The following is a 20,294-nucleotide window of genomic DNA, read 5'->3' as shown; positions in this document are numbered from 1 at the left end:
CTTGTGTGCCAGCACCGCAGGCGGAGGATTAGCCTAGTGAGCCGCGGTGCCGGCCAGGCTCCTGGCTTTGGATCAGCATAGTACGCCGGCCGTAGCAGGCATTTGTGGGGTGAACCAATGGAAGAAAGACCTTTCTCTCTGTCTCTCTCTCTCACTAACTTTGCCTGTCAAATAAAAAGAAAAAAATAGAAATTATCTCTGTACATCCACAAACCTTACCACCCCTGGTCCCTCATCCAGTTCTTGAAGAAACTTCATAATACCCAATTTTTTCAGTCCCAAAAGGGGGCGAGAATCCCCAATTTTTTTATAGAAAGCTTTTACTTAGGAAATATAAATTTCATAAGTATAACTTTTGGATTATAGCAGTTCTCTCCATACTCGCCTGCCCATCCCCAAACCATCCCAACTATTCCCTCTCCCATCCCATACTTCACTAAGATTCATTTTAATTATCTTTATATACAGAAGATCAACTCTATACTAAGTAAACATTTCAGAAGTTTGCACCCACACAAACACACAAAGTATAAAGTACGGTTTGAAGACTATTTTTACTGTTGATTCTCATAGTACAACACATTAAGGACAGAGATCCTACATGAGGAGTAAGTGCACAGTGACTCCTGTTGTTGATTTAACAGTCGACACTCTTATTTATGACGTCAGCGGTCACCCGAGGCTCTTGTTATGAGCTGCCAAGGCTATGGAAGCCTCTTGAGTCCACAGACTTCGTCATTATTTAGACAGGGCTGTAAGCAAAGTGGAAGTTCTCTCTTCCCTTCAGAGAAAGGTATCTCCTTTGATGGCCCCTTCTTTCCACTGGGATCTCACAGGGATCTTTCATGTAGGCCATTTTTTGCCACAGTGTCTTGGCTTTCCATGCCTGAAATGCTCTCATGGGCTTTTTAGCCAGATCTGAATGCCTTAAGGGCTGATTCTGAGGCCAGAGCGCTGTTTAGGGCATTTGTCATTCTATGAGTCTGCCATGTGGCCTGCTTCCCATGCTGGATCAGTCTCTCCTTTTTAATTCTCTCTGTTGTTATTAGCAGACACTTGGTCTTATTTATGTGATCCCTTTAACACTTATTCTTATCTTTATGATCAGTTATGCACTTATAACTAGTACAATGGCATTAGTACCTGCCAACTGAATGTGATTTGGAGTCCCATGGCAAGTTTTTAGTTTTACCCTAAGTGGTAAGTACAAGGGAACATGTGCCGAACTGTTTATTTCCCTCCTCCCTCTCTTATTCCCACTCTTAAAAAATCCCCAATTTTATAGGATTAAAAGAATTTAGTGCTATACAAATCAACAATATTCTGAAAACAAACTGAAAAACTGTAAATAAAGACAGAAGTCTAGAGAGAAAACTGTCATATTCTTGGTGAATGATAACTAGTTAGGCTAATAGTACTGTAAAAGAATTCATTTATTTAAATGGCAGTAAATACTACTGTTAAGCAATGAATAAATATGAGTTCCATATGATTCCTGACTTTCAGGATCCTTCCATAGGTGATCAACATAGCCACAAGCCACATGAAGCTATTTAATTTAAATCAAGTTAAATACTCTTTAAATAAAATCCAGAATTTAGTTCCTCAGTCCTACTACACGAATTTTGTACACATAACAGCAACACGCAAGGAGTCTTCAAAAAGATCATGGAAAATGTGCATTTTGAAAAACTACATATTGACTTCAAATGGTTTCTTTTGGCACCAAAATAAACTTACCTTTAAATTCCATTTCTCACAAACTTTTTGAAGTAACCCTGGACATGTGGCTATTGTCTACCATACTGGACAACAGACCATGTCTTTCATCATAGAAGGTATGAATAAACAGGGTGCTCTAAAGGAAATAGATACCAAAAATAAATAAATAAATAAATAAACCATAATACAATATAGTGAATAAATTATGATATAAATTAACCCTGATATGATACTACAGAAGCAGAAAGCACCAGTATCCAACTACACTTTGGAAATGGATTAAGGAAGACTACCTACAATAAAGGAGAAGTAAGCCACGTCTGGAAGGTTTTGCGAGCAGGGACAATGGAAGATATGTGACAGTAGGCAAAGCATGAGCAGAGATAAATTGGGGAGAGTTTGAAAGAAAGTAACAGATGATAACAAGTGCTTTACTGCACAGTGTAAGTCAGACTGCAATACTGTTCTATATTGACCAAATAAAATTCAGAAAGAATGAATAAAATTTTTAGAAAATCATTCACTAGGTCTTTCCAAATTTAGCTTAAATTCATGGCATGATAATGGCAAAAACTTAATAAAGAAAAAATAAATCATGTTCAATTTCTAAATATTTTATGTTTCAGTCAAAATGAGAGTGACTCATACCAAGTGTTTAAAATGCTACAGCAAGTTACATTTAACTCTGATTTGAGAACCTACACCAGAGTTAGGAGACACAATGTTGTCTAGGCAACATATCACTTATTATTGCCCATTAAATTCACTATTTGTCCTTAGTTTATTTACTCTCTGTGCTGCTGAATTTTAACACATTCACCTCTCTCCTGAAAAATACCATATCCTTAATCCTTACTTCTGGCTAATTAACCTCAAGTCTTACATCAATGAAAAAAATTGAAGCCATTTGAAGATGACATGTACAGCTTCCCAAACTCATATCTATCTTCATAGCAGCATTTGTATACTTTGCCTTATCACCTGTTATATCAAAGTATCCATCCATGCTACTATTGAAAGTCACCCTTCTTACCTGAACACTTAATTCCTTTCCCTCTTTACTCTTTTGGAGTTATTCCTTCAGCAATTCTTAGCTTTCTCTCCTGACATCATTGCTGTTTTACTCCTTGATGGTTTCATTCCTATTATATCATATGCCCTATTTCCCCATTGCTTAAAAAATATATCTGGGCCCTACTTCCCTCCCTGGTCATGCTCCTGTATCTCTGTTTTTAGATATATAATAATCTCTCACTACTCTCAATCCATTTTGTGTTACTATAACGAAATATCTGAGTTTGGATAACTTATAAAGAGGCCTACTTGACTCAATTCTGGTGACTCAAAGACCCAAACAGCACGGCACGCACCCCAATCTGTGTCACAACATGGGGGAGAAGCAGAAAGGGAACTAGCTGTGTGCAGAAGGAACCAAGGCATAGGGTGGCCTCAATTTATTACAACTCACTCTCCAGAGAACTAATCCAGTCAGAGAGAGCTGGCTCATTCCCATGAGACAGCATTAATCAATTTATGATGTGAAGCCCTCATGACCTAATTATCTTCCAGTAGGGCCCCACCTCTTTAAAATCCCACAACCTTGATATTTCCACATCGAGGACCAAGCTTTCAGCACAACAGCCTCTGGAGGAACAAACCACATTTAAATCATAAACTGTGTCACTTGCCCTCCTACTTTTAAAGTCACTCCAGTCAAGCAATCTTGCTCAGCACCTCAACTCAAAGCTCTTTGCTTGTGTAGATCACCAGTACCTTCATTTTGTTAACTCCAATGATAAAACTGTTTTCATGTTACCTGGCCTAGCAGCAACACCATTCTAGACAACTGACCACTCTTTCCCTTTTAATGATCTTTGAATTTACTTCCTACCTCATTGCCTGCTTCATTTCATTTCTTCCTCTTTTCTCAACCTCTTCATCTTTTTTCTTTTCCCTCCCTCCCACCTTCCTTTTCTGCTCTCTCTCTTGCTCTCTTTTTTTTTTTGATATCTATACTCATTCCTTTAATGATCACACATCATTGTCACTGCTCTACATATCACCTAACTGCCCAAATTTACCTTAGCTAACTGCTATATTAAAGGCATAAAAACACAAACACAATGCAATTTCTTAGTTATCTAACAATGTTAGGTGAGTAAATGGATTACTAGGGTAGTCCTTATCCGTACTGTCATTCAGGAACCTAGGCTGTGGACAATTTACTTTTTAACAACACATGGTTTTCAACATATCCTAGTAATTATGTTTCAGTCAGCCTGAAGGAGAAACCAGGATGGAAGACAACTGTATGGGCCAGATCTAGAACTGGAACACATTATTTGTACTTGTATTCCACTCCCTAGAATTCAATCATGACGACCCCTAAATGAAAGGGAGAAATACTGTCTGGCTCTATCACAAGAAGAAAATGAGACATGGATATGGTGAATAATCTTTGCCACAGGGGCTCACCCCCAAATTCCAGATGCATATTTCCAACTGTTTACTCAACATCTTCTACAGCTAATAGGTATTTCTTAGAATGTCAAAAACTGAATTGTACATTAGCGGCCCCTGCTCCCCCTTGATATTTAATTTTCTTCATCAATTTCACTTTCAATCTATCAACAATTTTTTAAAACCTACAAGATTGATTTATTTTAAAACCTACAAAACTGGGCCGGTGCAGCGGCTCACTTGGCTAATCCTCTACCTGCGGTGCTGGCACCCCGGGTTCTAGTCCTGGTTGGGGCACCGGATTCTCTCCCGGTTGCTCCTCTTCCAGTCCAGCTCTCTGCTGTGGCCCGGGAAGGCAGTGGAGGATGGCCCAAGTGCTTGGGCCCTGCATACGCAAGGGAGACCAGGAGGAAGCATCAGGCTCCTGGCTTTGGATCAGCGCAGCGCGCCGGCCGTAACAACCATTTGGGGGGTGACCTTTCTCTCTCTGTCTAAATCTGCCTGTCAAAAAAAAAAAAAACCAACCTACAAAATTGGGCCATTTCTCAATATTTCACTGGTACCAATCAAGCCTAGATGACTGCAAAATCTTCCTCCCTGATTTCACAGCTTCTACTCTGCCCCTTGGATAGTCTATTCTCTATATAGTAACCAGAGCATTCTTGTTAAAATATTAAGTCAGATCATGTTATGCAGTTGAGACCAGTCAAATCCTGAAGGGATTACCATCTCACTTAAAACAAAAGTTGAGGTTCTGACAATGGTCTTTGGCCAGATCACTACCCCTACCCCACTTGATTTTTATCTCCTACTGCTCACCTCCCTTCTTCAAGCTACTCTAGCAACTATGGTCTGCTGTTTCGTGAACTGGCAAGGCATATTCCTGATACAAAACCTTTGAATTAGTTGGTTTTGATGGGGACAGCGAGGTAGCACTAAGCGAGGAGGAGCTGAGGTTTCCCAGTGCCACCCTGTGTTCCTGCTGTGCGGCAATGGCAGTCCTGCCTGCTGTGCCCAAACCCCCTTTCCTTGTACCACCCAATCCACCTTTCCATGCACTACACAAACCCCAGCTACTCCATGTAGCAAAAAGACACGCAGTTTCATCATGAGAACTGGTGCAAAAAAAGATCCAACGTGGTTGCAGGCTGTGTCCTCTGCAATGACTTCTGGCTCATTATAATATCATTATAATAAAATCACTAGGGCCAGTACTGCCACTCCCATCATGTACTTGATGCCATGAGACTTTCAAGATTTCCAAAAGGGCAAGAAATGCACAGGACTCAAGACCAGCCCCGAACTTTCCCCTTTTGAATATTCAACTAAGCCCCAGCCCAGAACTCCCTGCACCTCTAATGGGACGGTCCTGAAGCCTGCTGCATACAGACCTCTCCTGGGCTTGCCTGAACTCATTCCTGGGAGAGGGCTTTCACTTCGCATATAAATAAAGTTTGCTTCTCTACTAACCTTCATCTACATCTCCTTCTTGAATTCTTCTTGCCACAGAGAAACAATCTGGACCCAACCATTTCTGTGAGAAATGCTTTTTCCTAACCTCCCAAAGCTTGTGTTCAAATGCTGCTGCTTTCTCAGCTAAGGCCTACTCCGATCTCCCTATTTTAAATTGCAACCCATACCTCTAATGGTGCCTGTTTTACTTTCAATTTTCCACAGTATTTGTGTCTACAGCTGTCTGCCCCAAGCTCTCAACATACTAACTCCACCAAAATGTAGGTGGCTAACAGTCCAGGGCTTTGCAGTTGTGTTTTCAAATGCACCCATACGCATCTAGATTGCTACCTGGCATGTAAAAGGCACTCTAATACTTATTAAACACATGAATATCTGTTGTCCCATGAAAGGACTCAATACAAAAGTCATCCAACCTAGTTTCGGACATGACAAAGCAAAAGTTGACCACAGCTTTAAAAATACCAAGACACAAGTCATAATGCTTATTATTTTTCCTATAAACCCATGAGACACAATCTTTCTAATATTAAAGAGCTTTGTATCATTCCCATGAATTTCTTGCCCAATATACCAATATGTTCCCACTTCATGTATCTTTAATTCAACAGTAGCTTAAAGATAACATTAATAGAATGTAATCAGCATTTAATCCAACCAGGTCAACCATCAGTCCTAAATTAAGAACCATTAAAAGTTGAGGTTGGCACTGTGGCACAGTGGGTTAACGCCCTGGCCTGAAGTGCCAGCATCCCATATGGGCACTATTTCAAGACCCGGCTGCTCCACTTCCAATCCAGCTCTCTGCTATGGCCTGGGAAAGCAGTGGAAGATGGCTCAAGTCCTTGGGCCCCTGCACCCAAGTGGGAGACCCGGAAGAAGCTCCTGGCTCCTGGCTTTGGATCGGCGCAGCTCCAGCCGTTGTGGTCAACTGGAGAGTGAACCAGTAGATGCAAGAACTCTCTCTCTATGTAACTTTGACTTTCAAATAAATAAATAAATCTTAAAAAACAACAATGGATACCACAGAAATAAAAAGAATCATCAGGAATTACTACAGATACATGCCAACAAACTGGAAAATCTAGAAGAAATTGATAGATTCCTGGATACATACAATCTACCAAAATTGAATCATTAAGACAGAAAAAAAAAAAAAAACAAAACAAAACAGATCAATAGCCAAGATGGAGATTTAATCAGTAATGAAGACCCTACCAACAAAGAAAAGCCCAGGACTAGATGGATTCACTGCTGAATCCTACCAGACTTTAAAGAACTAATTCCAATTCTTTTCAAAGTATTCAAAACAATTGAAATGGAAGGATTCATCACAACCTCGTTCTATGAGGTCACCATCACCTTAATTACAAAACCAGAAAGGGCCGGCACCGTGGCTCACTAGGCTAATCCTCCGCCTAGCAGCGCCGGCACACCGGGTTCTAGTCCCGGTCGGGGCACCGGATTCTGTCCCAGTTGCCCCTCTTCCAGGCCAGCTCTCTGCTGTGGCCAGGGAGTGCAGTGGAGGATGGCCCAGGTGCTTGGGCCCTGCACCCCATGGGAGACCAGGAAAAGCACCTGGCTCCTGGCTTCGGATCAGCGCGGTGCGCCGGCCGCAGCGCACCAGCCGCGGCGGCCATTGGAGGGTGAACCAACGGCAAAGGAAGACCTTTCTCTCTGTCTCTCTCTCTCACTGTCCACTCTGCCTGTCAAAAAAATAAATAAATAAATAAAATAAATAAATAAAACAAAACCAGAAAAACATACAACAACAAAAAAAGAGAACTATAGATCAATATGCCTGATGAACATGGGTGCACCAACATCCTCAACAAAATGCTAGCTAATCGAATCCAACAACACATCAGAAAGATCATTCACCTTTATACCTGGTATGCACGATGGTTCAACATACTCAAATCAATAAATGTGATACATCACAGTAACAAATTGAAGAATAAAAACCATATGATTATGTCAATAGATGCAGAGGAAAGCATTCGATAAAATACAACATCCTTTCATGACAAAAACCTTAAGCAAATTGGGTACAGAAGGAACACTCCTCAACACAATCAAGGCAATTTATGACAAACAAAGCCACATTGAGTAAGGAAAAGTTTAAAGCATTTCCACTAAAATCCAGAACCAGACAAGGATGCCCAGAACCAGACAAGGATGGCCACTTTTACCACTGCCATTTCACAGAGTTTTGGAAGTTTTGGCAGAGCCATGAGGCAAGAAAAAGAAATCAAAGGGATACAAACTGGAAAGGAGGAAGTAAAATCATATCTGTTTGCAGATGACATGATTCTTATATATAGGGGAACCTGAAGACTCCACTAAGAGATGACTAAAATTCATAAGAGAGTTTGGTAAAGTTGCAGGATATAAAATCAACACACAAAAATCCAGAGCCTTTGTATACACAATGCCATGGCTGGCAAAGAACTTCAGTCCTACTCACAATAGCCACAAAAAATTTAAATACCTTGGAATATATTTACCCAAGGAGGTGAAAGATCTCTATAAATAAAAATTAAGATATTAAAAAATGGCAAAATTTCCTAAGTTTATGCTTCAAAAGAACTGATATTATCAAAATGCCCATACTTCTGAAAGCAGGTTAGATTCAATGTGATCCCAATCAAAATACCAATGGTATTCTTCTTATATCTAGAAAAAAACAATAAATCCTAATGGAAACACGAGAGACTGAATAGCTAAAGCAATTTCAAATAACAAAAACAAAGCTGCAGGCATCACGATACCAGAATTTAAGACATATTACAGGGTAGCTATTATCAAAGCAGTCTGATACTGGCACAAAAATAAACATGTAGACTAATGGAACAGAACAGAATCCCCTGGCGCAGCTCCAGCCGTTGCTGCCATCTGGGGAGTGAACCAGCGGATGGAAGAACTCTGTCTCTACCTCTCTCTGTAACTCTTTCAAATCAAGAAAATAAATCTCTAAAAACAACAACAACAAAGAACAGAATCCCAGAAAGCAATCTACACATCTATAACCAACTTATCTTTGACAAAGGAGCTAAAATCAATCCCTGGAGAAAGGACAGTCTCTTAAAAAGAATGGTACTGGGAAAACTGGATCTCTCCATGCAGAAGTACGAAAACAAGACACCTGCCTTACATCTTATATAAAAATCAACTGAAAATGGATCAAAGATCTAAATCTATGACCTGGTACCATCAAATTACTAGAGGAAAACATTGGCAAAACTCAGCAAGACATTGCTGTAAGCAAAGATGTCTTGGAAAAGACCCCAAAAAACATAGGCAATTAAAGCAAAAACAGACAAATGGGATTACATCAAGCTAAAAAGCTTCTGCACTGCAAAGGAAACACTCAAAGTGAAAAGGCAACCAACAGGATGGGAGAAAATATTTCCAAACCATGCAACTGATAAACGATTAATATCTAGAGTATATAAAGAGATCAAGAAATTCAACAAGGACAAAACAAACAATCCAGTTAAGAAATAAGCAAAGGGGCCAGCGCTGTGGCACAATGGGTTAAAGCCGCCACTTGCAGCTCCGGCATCCCATATGAGCACTGGTTCAAGTCCTGGCTGCTCCACTTCTGATCCAGCTCTCCGCCTGGGAAAGCAGTAGATGGTGGCCCAAGTCCTTGGGCCCCTGCACCCTGTGGGAGACCCGGAAGAAGCTCCTGGCTACTGGTTTTGGATTGACTAGCTCTGGCCGTTGCGGTCAGTTGGGGATTGAACCAGCAGATGGATGATCTCTCTCTCTCTCTCTCTCTCTCTAACCCTGTCTTTCAAATAAATCTTAGGCCGGCGCCGTGGCTCAATAGGCTAATCCTCCGCCTAGCGGCGCCAGCACACCAGGTTCTAGTCCCGGTTGCCCCTCTTCCAGGCCAGCTCTCTGCTGTGGCCAGGGAGGGCAGTGGAGGATGGCCCAGGTGCTTGGGCCCTGCACCCCATGGGAGACCAGGAGAAGCACCTGGCTCCTGGCTTCGGATCAGCACAGTGCGCCAGCCACAGCGCACCGGCTGCAGTGGCCATTGGAGGGTGAACCAACGGCAAAGGAAGACCTTTCTCTCTGTCTCTTTCTCTCACTGTCCACTCTGCCTGTCATAAAAAAAAAAAAAAATCTTAAAAAAAAAAAAAAGAAGTGAATGAGCAAAGGACTTGAAAGGACTTGAACAGGCATTTTTCAAAAGAGAAAATTCAAATGGCCAACAGACACATGAAAAAGTGCTCAGGATCACCACAACGAGGTTTCACCTCACCCCAGTCAGAATGGCTCTTATACGGAAATCAACAAACAGTAAATCCTGGCGAGGATATGGGGAAAAGGTACCCTAATACACTGTTGGCGGGAAATGAAACTAGTACAGGCACTGTGGAAGACGGCATGGAGATTCCTCAGAAACCTGAAAACAGATCTACCATATGACTCAGCAATCCCACTCCCAAATGAAATAAAACCAGAATATGAAAGAGTTACCTGTACCCATGTTTCATTGCAGTTCAATTCACAGGAGCTAAGATATGGAATCAACCCAGATGTCCATCAACCAATGACTTGCTGACTTGCCCCAAACGGTAGAGTTAGAAATGTGCTAGGAGATTCCAATTCAATCCCATCAAGGTGGCATGTACCAATGCCATCTCACTAGTCCAAGAAATCAATTTCAGTTCACAATTGATCATAATGATAGGTCTAAGAGTCAAAGGGATCACATAAACAAGACTAGTGTCTGCTAATACTAACTGATAGAATCAAAGAGGGAGAGAATGATCCAACATGGGAAGCAGGATACACAGCAGACTCATAGAATGGCAGATGTCCTAAACAGCACTCTGGCCTCAGAATCAGCCCTTAAGGCATTTGGATCTGGCTGAAGAGCCCATGAGATAAATGAAAGATCTCTGCGAGTGAGATCCCAGCGGAAAGAACAGGCCATCAAAGAAGGAGGTACTTTTCTCTGAAGGGAGGAGAGAACTTCCACTTTGACTATGACCTTGTCTAAGTAAGATTGGAGTTGGTGAACTCAAAAGGCCTCCATAGCCTTGGCAACTCATGACAAGAGTCTAAGGAGATTACTGACGCCATAAACAAGAGTGTCAAATTGTTAAGTCAACAACAGGAGTCACTGTGCACTTACTCCTCATGTAGAATCTCTGTCCTTAATGTGTTGTTCAATGTGAATTAATGCTATAATTAGTACTCAAACAGTATTTTTATACTTTATGTTCTGTGTGGGTGCAAACTGTTGAAATCTTTACTTAATATATACTAAATTGATCTTCTGTATATAAAGATTATTGAAAATGAATCGATGTGAATGGAATGGGAGAAGGAGTGGGAGATGGGAGGGTTGCAGGTGGGAGGGAAGTTATGGAGGGGGGAACCATTGTATGCCATAAGCATACAATCTGGGAAATTTATATTTGCTAAATAAAAGTTAAAAAAATGTGGTTTATATACACTTTGGAATATTATTCAGGTATAACAAAGAACAAAATTCTATCTTTTGCAATAAAATGTACTTAGTGAAATAAGCCAGTTCCAAAAAGACAAGTATGTTTTCCCTTACGTGTGGTAACTAACAGAGTACAAAACAATGTAAAGTCTACAAGCAGAATTGACATTTTGAGAGTTGCTTATTTTTTATAGCCCTTGACTCCACTGTTGAGAAACAGTATTTTTTATTTTTTAACTATGTGTTGAATTCTTAGTGGACAGTTAAGCTTATGATTATCAAATAAATTGAAAGTATGTCATTATAAAAAGTAAAAGAATAAGAAAGGAAGGAGAGAGGGTAGGAACATTGGAAGGTGGGTAGGGTGGGAAGTATCACTATGCTCCTAAATCTGTACATATGAAATTTGTTCAGCTTATATAAATTTAAGGAGGAAATCATTTAAAAAAAAGAAATAATGATACAAAAAGGTATCTGTACATGATCAGTACTGGTGCAACTATTTTCCCAAGTAATTTCCATCCACTCCTGGCTGAATCTGAAGATGCACAACTGAAAGTGAGGAAAACCAGTTTTATGAAGGCATTCCAAAATATTCATGGGCAATGGAATTTAGACTATGTTCATTCTGGTGCGAAAGAAATTTTTAAATCCATGTAATCTTTTCATAACGTGCATTTTCTGTTAACTGTTTGAGGTGCCTTTCTATTAATCCTTTGTCAATCGTATGTGTTAGAAATATCTTCTCCCAGTGTATGTCTTGTCTTTCTTAATTCATTATGGCTTTTTTTAAAATAAACAGAAGTTCTCATTAAAGGATTTAAATTTTTTAAAAAATTGTCCTAGAGTCCTGGGGTAATTCGAAAATTATTGTCCTTTGGTACATTTGTCTCAAAAGTACTATCAATAACTACAGCTACATTACACAAATGAAAATGATGTTTTATTTGATGTTACAGAGATTCCAGAACACATAAACTTAATTGAGTTCAAAGCAATTTTAATATTCTGTAGAAAGGGCATTCTAAAGGCCCAGAAAGGAATGTAAAGCTACTGGACATCAATTTTCCTTTATAACCACTGTCATGACATGGAAAGGTTCAAGAACAACATTTTTAAGCCCAAGAGAACACAAAGCCCAAGAGAAACCAAAATACTCTGAGTGTAGAGAGGAGGAAAAAAATAATTGTTTACACTTGATCTTAGCCAAAAGGCTGAGAAGCGATAAAAAATAATTGTTTAATATCAGGGTGGAAGCTGTATTAAGGATTTCTTCTGACTATCATGTTAATTAAGTATGATAGTAAACCAAGTTGGTAGCCAAAAGAAACTAAAAGATAAAAACTGCCTCCTCCCAGGACACGCTAATGCCACCACAAAATATTTAAAGAGAGAATGAAAGAAATGAAGATGTATTTTTTTCTTATAACTAACATGAAGCTATTCTATATAACATTATGATTAAGAAAGCACTGCTTAACCTTATTAAACAGAAAATCTTCAAAGCAGGTACATCTAATTTGAATTAATAAATTCTTTAACTTACAAAATAAGCAATGTAGGTGAAATAGACATAAAGAATGATTAAAAGACTTAAAACAAGTTAACTTCTGTGGAAAATAAAATCTAGTAAGAGTTACCAATTTAAAAAGGCTTATCTTAATGACAGTTTGAGGCAGAAATACAGGAATTCAGAATGTACTAGATTTCATAACATGGGGATTATGACACAAAATGTTCACTAAGTACTGAAATAAGTTAATAACAAAGGTATAAAAGAAAGAAAATACACTTTTGGAGTTTTGAGGAAGAAAACGATTTTATGTTGCACAAAAAGGGGAAAGGAAGAATACTAAGTAATTGCCCCATTTTACAACAAGGTAAACATCAGGTCTGAGAAAATGTCGAAATACAATGGTAACCTAATCCCTACCTCTCACAGAACATAAGTTTCCACCTGCTGTAGCCAAATCTGCTCCTTATTCATTCTAATAAGGAAAGTAAGGAACAGAAAAAGAAAAAACGTCAGACTGCTCCAACCTCTTATCCTAATATAAGCTTCTGGCCTATTATCCAAATAAGATTAAATCAAATTTGAGTTCAGATTTACTACATTCAAGGAATCAAGCACCCAGCCAACATTCCTTTCTCACATGTTTACTGACAATGGATTGCCAAAAAACACAAGTGACTATTATCAGATAATTTTCTAAATGATAGGAGTGAGTTCACCAAGGGATAAAGAAAAGGAATACAGAGAAGAAACACACAAATATCAAAAACAATACTTATTTTACCCTTTTTTCCCCCAAAGTGAACTTTGGAATGTATCTAAACAAGTAGTAAGAGCAAAGCCAGAACCGCACATGCATCTACCTTAGTAGGAAAACCACTTTTCAGGAGCATGATGCAATCCAACTTGGCATGGTTCACAAAGATGTATTTCAATGCACTGGACCTCATTACAAAGGAGATTCTACCCCAGAATATTCCCTAGTCGATGCATTATATAATTACACAGCTTAACCAAGACTGGCAATAAGACATCTTGACAACAGAACAACTGTCATTGTAATTTCAATTGAGAAGGTTCCTTCTACAGAAACAGCACAATAGTTAATAAATATTACACTCTGTATCACACATTTTTAAAATAAATATATCTATTACACTATATGGTCATATTATACCATATACCATATCATACCATATGGTTATAGAAAGAAACATCAGGGAAATACAAGGGCACTTCAAAAAGTTCATGAAAAAATGGAATTAAAAAGTAGGTTTAATTTTGAAATTCATGCATACATATAACTGATCAGAAGTAAACATTTAATGCCAAAATTATAAGTACATTCACTTAATATTTAGTAAGCTCTTGTCATTTGTTCTATTTTGAGCATTCTAATTTTTTTTTTGATTTTTTAATTATTTTTTTTTACAGGCAGAGTGGACAGTGAGAGAGAGAGAGAGAGAGACAGAGAGAAAGGTCTTCCTTTGCTGTTGGTTCACCCTCCAATGGCCGCCGCAGCCGGCGCACCGTGCTGATCCGAAGCCAGGAGCCAGGTGCTTCTCCTGGTCTCCCATGCGGGTGCAGGGCCCAAGCATTTGGGCCATCCTCCACTGCACTCCCGGGCCACAGCAGAGAGCTGGCCTGGAAGAGGGGCAACCGGGACAGAATCCGGCACCCTGACCAGGACTAGAACCTGGCGTGCCGGCGCCGCAAGGCGGAGGATTAGCCTAGGGAGCCACGGCGTCGGCACACCAGGTTCTAGTCCTGGTCGGGGCGCCGGATTCTGTCCCGGTTGCCCCTCTTCCAGGTCAGCTCTCCGCTATGGCCCGGGAGTACAGTGGAGGATGGCCCAAGTGCTTGGGCCCTGCACCCGCATGGGAGACCAGGAGAAGCACCTGGCTCCTGCCATTGGATCAGAGCGATACGCTGGCCGCAACACACCGGCCGCGGCGGCCATTGGAGGGTGAACCAACGGCAAAAGGAAGACCTTTCTCTCTCTCTCTCACTGTCCACTCTGCCTGTCAAAAAAAAAAAAATGTATTTGAGAAGCAGAGAGACTGAAGGCTGTCATCCATCAGTCTACTCCACAAATACCCATATTATTCAATCCCCAAATGTCCACAATGGCCTGGATTGGGCCAGGCAGAAGCTGAGAATTAGAAACTCAATACAGGGCCAGTAATTGTAGTACAGTGAGTTAAGCCGCCACCTGCGATGCCATGGAGCATCTCATATCAGAGCGCCAGTTCAAGTCCCAGCAGCTCTGCTTCCCATCCAGCTCCCTGCTAATGTGCCTGGGCAAGCAGCAGGAGATGGCCCAAGTATTTGGGCCCTGCCACCCATGTGGAAGACTAGGATAGAGTTCTTGGCTCCTGGCTTCAGCCCAGCCCAATCTGGCTGTGTGGCCTCTGAGAGTCAATCAGCAGTTGGAAGAGCTCTCTTTCCGTGTCTACCCTTCAGATAAATGATAAACATCTCCAGAGGGGCACGGCATCATAGCATAGTGGGTAAAGCTGCTGCCTGTGACACTGGCCTCCCATGTGGGCGCCGGTTCAAGTCTGGCTACTCCACTTCCAATCCAGCTCCCTACTAAATGTGCCTGGGAAGGCAGCAGAGGATGGCTCAAATGTTTGGGCCCCTGCCACTCATGTGGGAGACCTGGAAGAAGCTCTTGGCTCCTGGCTCTGTCGCAGCTATCTGTGGAGTGAGGATGTCCCTCTTTCTCTTCCCCTACTCCCTTCCGTGTAACTTTCAAATTAACAAATGAATCTTAAAAACAAAAAAAACTCAAAAACAAAAACAAGAGAAATCTTGAGCCATCAACACTGCCTCCCAAAGTATGCATCAGCAGGAAGCTGGAGCAAGGAGCCAAGAGACAGGAATCAATCCCAGGCACTCCAATAGGAAACACAGGCATCTTAATTGTCAGGCCAAAAGCCCACCCCCCAACATAATTTTAAACATTAAAATCTAGATTCTATATTCAAGATGTTGGTTACAGTAAAAAAATTAAATAATCTAATCTCCCCAAAAGATGATGAGTTAAATAAACTGCAGTGTATCTAATGGCATATAAATATGTTGCTGTATTATCCAATCTTTAAAAATTGCAAACCAGGAGCTGGTATTGTGGCACAACAGGCGAAGTCACGGCCTGTGACCCTGGCATATGTCCCACTTCCAATCAAGTTCCCTGGGAAAAGCAGTGGAAGATGCCCAAGTGCTTGGGCCCCTGCACCCATGTCAGAGGCCCAGATGAAGCTCCTGGCTTCTACCTGGCTCAGCACTGGCTGACGCGGCCATCTCAGCAGTGAACCAGCAGATGAAAGCTCTCTCTCTCTCTCCTTCTTTCTCTATAACTCTTTCAAATAAATAAATATTTTAAGAAACTACACTTCAGTACCATACAGCATAAAACTAATAAAGGGGATACACTAAAATATAATAATAACAGTGGCAATATTACAGATTTTTACTTTGTATAATTATATTTTCCTAATTTTTCAATAATGAACATGCTTTCCCTCTATAATTAGAATTTTTTAGTACAGCTGAAATTTCCTTCTGTGAAACTTTTTAAAAAATTTACTCTGGGTGGGCATCTGGCTTCACAGTCAAGATATCCCTATCTCATACTGGAGTAACTGGGTTCAAGTCCCAGCTCTGGCTTCTGATTTCATTAGCTTCCTGATTTTAGTTGAGGCAGACCCTGGCAGGTAGTGACAGCTCAAATAATTGGGTTCCTGTCACACACACAGGAGACCTGGACTGAGCTCCCAGCTTCAACCTGGCCCAGCCCAGGTTATTGCAGACATTTGGGAACTAGACCAGATAATGAGACTTCTCTCTCTCTCTCTCTCTGCCTCTCAAACAAAACTACTATTGTGTTTTACTGTCTGTCTCTCTTTCAGATAAATAAAATTAAATTTTAGAAAGTCTAAAGTGTAGAAAGCAAATATTGTAAACAAACTGATACTCAATAAAGCAAGCAAACTGGACGGATTTCCAAAGTAAAGATGATAAAAGCATGACAAGAATTGCATAGAATTGCCATTACACCCAAGAAAAAAATTTCATCCCTTTCTATGTACGTGGTAATTATAAGATGCTGGTGCTGTGGCACTGCGGGTTAATACCCTGGCCTGAAGTGCCAGCATCCCATATGGGCACCGGTTCTAGTCCAGGCTGCTACTCTTCCGATCCAGCTCTCTGCTATGGCCTGGGAAAGCAGAAGAAGATGGCCCAAGTCCTTGGGCCCTGAACCCGCGTGGGAGACCCAGAAGAAGCTCCTGGCTCCTGGCTCCTGATCGGCACAGCTCCAGCCGTTGCGGCCATCTGGGGAGTGAACCAGTGGATGGAAGAACTCTCTCTCTCTGTTTCTCCCTCTCTCTGTAACTCTTTCAAATAAATAAAATAAATCTTTAAAAAAAAAGATAACCCTTTAAGTGCATATAAGGAAGACAGTTTAATTAAAAGACCATAGTACATATCAGTTTCCATTAAATTAATAAAAACTTGAAAATTATTCCTTGGAATTTATTATATTACCATAATATCGATAGATGAAGATATGCTTTTCAAAAAATTATTTAACACCCCCAGCCAAGTATATTTATTATTAGCTCTTACACAAAAATATAGAGGAACAACTATTCATCACTAAACATTAAAAGCTGGGTGGAGGAGACAGTGAGAAACACTTCTAAACTAAATAAAATCAGTGAAGGATATCCTTATAGTTTCAGAATACATGAATATACTCGCCAATTTTCGGCAATTTAAACATAAAGTCATCTATTCTAGAGGTTCCCAAGCACTGGTACTTGAGAACTGCCCAGGAAGCGTACCAAATAGAGAAAGCTACGGTCCTCGCTCTTACCCACTGAGTCCGAATTTCAGGGAGTGGAGCTCCAAATATTCTGGCCCTTTCAAATAAAATAGCAAGGTGGATTTTACTTGACAAAAGCCTTCACTGTAGAGCTGCAAACTGTTCTAGTAACTATGAAGGAAAGTTCTCAATGGAAACAATGTTAAAATGAGAAAATTATAATTTCATCACCCCTATCCATTAATTTAGCCATTCTTCTACTCTACAGAAATTCAAACATTGATACAGTCCAACAAGACCACATACTCACTGTAAAGTACAGCCCAGAGGCACCTGTGCCTGGTTAAGACAAAGACATAGCCAGTTCCTGGAGAAAACAGACAGCAGATGTGACCCCTGGTATTTATCCACTAAAAACAATGTATCCTAAAAATAAATTTCCATGTCAACAGAACAAAGCTGTTTATAAATAAGAAGGGATGTGGAGGTGTGTAGAAGAGGAAGCTTCAGCAAGTTAAGTACCAAAAGCTGGGAACCAGGCAAATGAATGTCACTAAGGGACAAAGAAAACTAGGAAGTGGAAGGGAAGAGCTTTATCCTTGGGATCCAAGAAGTCAGAGAAAACGCACAGATGTCAGAGGACACCTAGCTCAGCAGAAATGCAAACTGGGAGGCTGAGTCCGTGTAAGAACAGCCCCACCGAGGGCACAGAACACGTTTGGGACACGGCTGGAGACGGTGTAAGAAGGTGGAAATGGGCCAGCATTTGGTGCAGCGGTCAACTCCCACGCTGGGGTGCCGGGTTCAAGCACCAGCTCTGTTTCTGATTCCTGCCAACCCAGACCGCAGGAGGCAGCAGGTCCCTGCCACCCACACAGGAGACCCAGACGGAGTTCTTGGCTCCTGGCTTCAGCCTGGCCCAGCCATGGTTACTGGGGGCATTCGGGGAGGGAGCCAGCAGATGGATGGTCTCTGCCTACTAAGTAAATAAAAATAAATCTGAATATTGTATTCAAACCGATACCCTACTGAGCAAGCATACAGGATGAATGTCCAAAGACGATAAGCATGAAAAAAGACTGCACAGAGAAGAGGGTGCGACCTCACTCGGGGAAACAAGATTCAAGGAGGAGGAAAGGGAGAGAACTCTGAACAAAGTCGTCAGAATAAGTCCCATTGGTCAAGAACTGTAAAGCAGTTATTACACCACACAGCACTGGCAAAGTGTAACAAAGTCTACTGGTTTACGTAATAAAATACCGAACACTAAACGCGATTTTACACAGAGAAACAAAACGTCAATAAATAATCTGACACGGTAATAGGGGCCGAGCAATGCAAAAACAGGCTGGGAGAAGCAGAGGCCAACGAAAAAGTTAAAGGGAAAAACAGGACGAAAAGGAGGGCGACACAAAGAGATCAATGAAAGCTATCAAAAAGGGGCCGCGGGGAGACGCGTGAGCGCACAATGGAAGCCCCGCCGCGGGGCCACGCGGCACGTGACGGCATCTTGACAGTTGGCGCTCAGAAGTAGAGCCCCGAGCGTCGGCCAGGGCGGGCGGCCACGGCGAGCCGGGCCGAGGGGCTGCGGGGGCCAGGGCGGGCGGCCACGGCGAGCCGGGCCGAGGGGCTGCGGGGGCCAGGGCGGGCGGCCACGGCGAGCCGGGCCGAGGGGCTGCGGGGGCCAGGGCGGGCGCTGCGGGCGCCGCAGGTGCATCCCCGGGGCCGCGCGCGGGCAGACGCGGGGGTCGCCGGGCCGGGGCTACAGCAAAGCCAGGGGCTCCATGGAGCAGGACAGACGTCGCCGAGCCAGCGGAACAGTGGACGGGGTGCGGGGCAGCAGAGGGGCCGGCCGGGGAGACTAGGGTGCATCCCCGGGGTCGCGCGCGGGCAGACGCGGGGGTCGCCGGCCAGGGGCTCCATGGAGCGGGACAGACGTCGCCGAGCCAGCGGAACAGTGGACGGGGTGCGGGGCAGCAGAGGGGCCGGCCGGGGAGACGACAAGGGTGCGCCCCAGCATCCCCGGGGCCGCGCGCGGCGGCAGCCCGCAGCCACGCGGGCCGGGGTCGCCAGGCCGCCCCCTCCCCAGACACGCCCCGCGGAGACATCCCAGACGCAGGGCTGGACGCTCGGCCGGCCGTGACCTTCCCGGACCCAGGCCGAGTCCCGCGCGCTCGGCCCGGGCGGGGGCCAGGGAAGCCCCCCGGCGCCGCGCCGAGTGTCTACGCAGCGAGGAGCGGCGTGACGGAGAGACCGGGACGCGGGCGCGATGCCCACCAGCCCGCGCAAGGGGGCCGAGGGCGCGCTCCCCCCCGAGCAACCCCGCCGGCGAGCCGGGGCCGCGGCGCTGGCGCCGGCACTCACCTCCTCCGGAACGGCAGGGTCCGCCGAGGCCGCGGCGCCGGCGCCGGCCTCGGACTCCATGTCCCCGTTGAACAGAGCCTGGCCCTGCTCCGCGCCGCCGCCGCCGCTCGGCGCCGCCATCTTATAACCGAGCGCCGGGCCCGGGCGGCCGCGGCCGGGCGGGAGGGGCAGGGAGGCGGAGGGCGGGCGCGGCGGGGGCGGCGGCGCCGGGGGCGCGGGGAGGGGCGGCCGGGCGGCCGGGGCGGCGCGCGGGCGGCGGGCGCCGGGGCCACCTCCGGGACGGGCCTGCGGCCCCGGGCGCAGCCGAGCCTGAGGGGATGGGGGAAGGACGCCGGCGGGAGGGCGGGGGCAGGGGGCGGAGCCGACGGGGAGTCGCCGCGGCAACGGCGTCAGGCGCGAGTCACGGCCGTGACGTCACCCGGGCCGCGTGACGTCAGCGCGGCGCGCCCGCGGGCCGGCCG

General features: G+C 43.6%; 1 protein-coding gene across 4 annotated transcripts in view; it reads right to left on the bottom strand.

The window, feature by feature from the left end:
* Positions 1-20,160, bottom strand: part of BRAF (B-Raf proto-oncogene, serine/threonine kinase) — a 217,744-nt gene extending 197,584 nt beyond the window's left edge. For 2 of the 4 annotated variants that reach the window (XR_016231135.1, XM_089328681.1), the window contains exon 1: positions 19,834-20,160. Coding sequence is in view for 2 of the 4 variants with exons in the window: in XM_089328681.1 (XP_089184807.1) it covers positions 19,834-19,953 (120 nt within the window). In the remaining 2 variants the exon portion in view is untranslated. The remainder of the gene's footprint in view (positions 1-19,833) is intronic. The other 2 variants (XM_089328679.1, XM_051835106.3) reach the window with 1 other exon arrangement.
* Between the last annotated feature and the right edge of the window lie 134 nt (positions 20,161-20,294).

Source organism: Oryctolagus cuniculus, chromosome 3 (genome assembly GCF_051225735.1).
Source record: "Oryctolagus cuniculus isolate XC-2025 breed Fujian yellow rabbit chromosome 3, ASM5122573v1, whole genome shotgun sequence".
NCBI lineage: Eukaryota > Metazoa > Chordata > Mammalia > Lagomorpha > Leporidae > Oryctolagus > Oryctolagus cuniculus.
The sequence above is the reverse complement of the archived record's forward strand: the minus strand, read 5'-3'. Positions and strand labels throughout refer to the sequence as shown.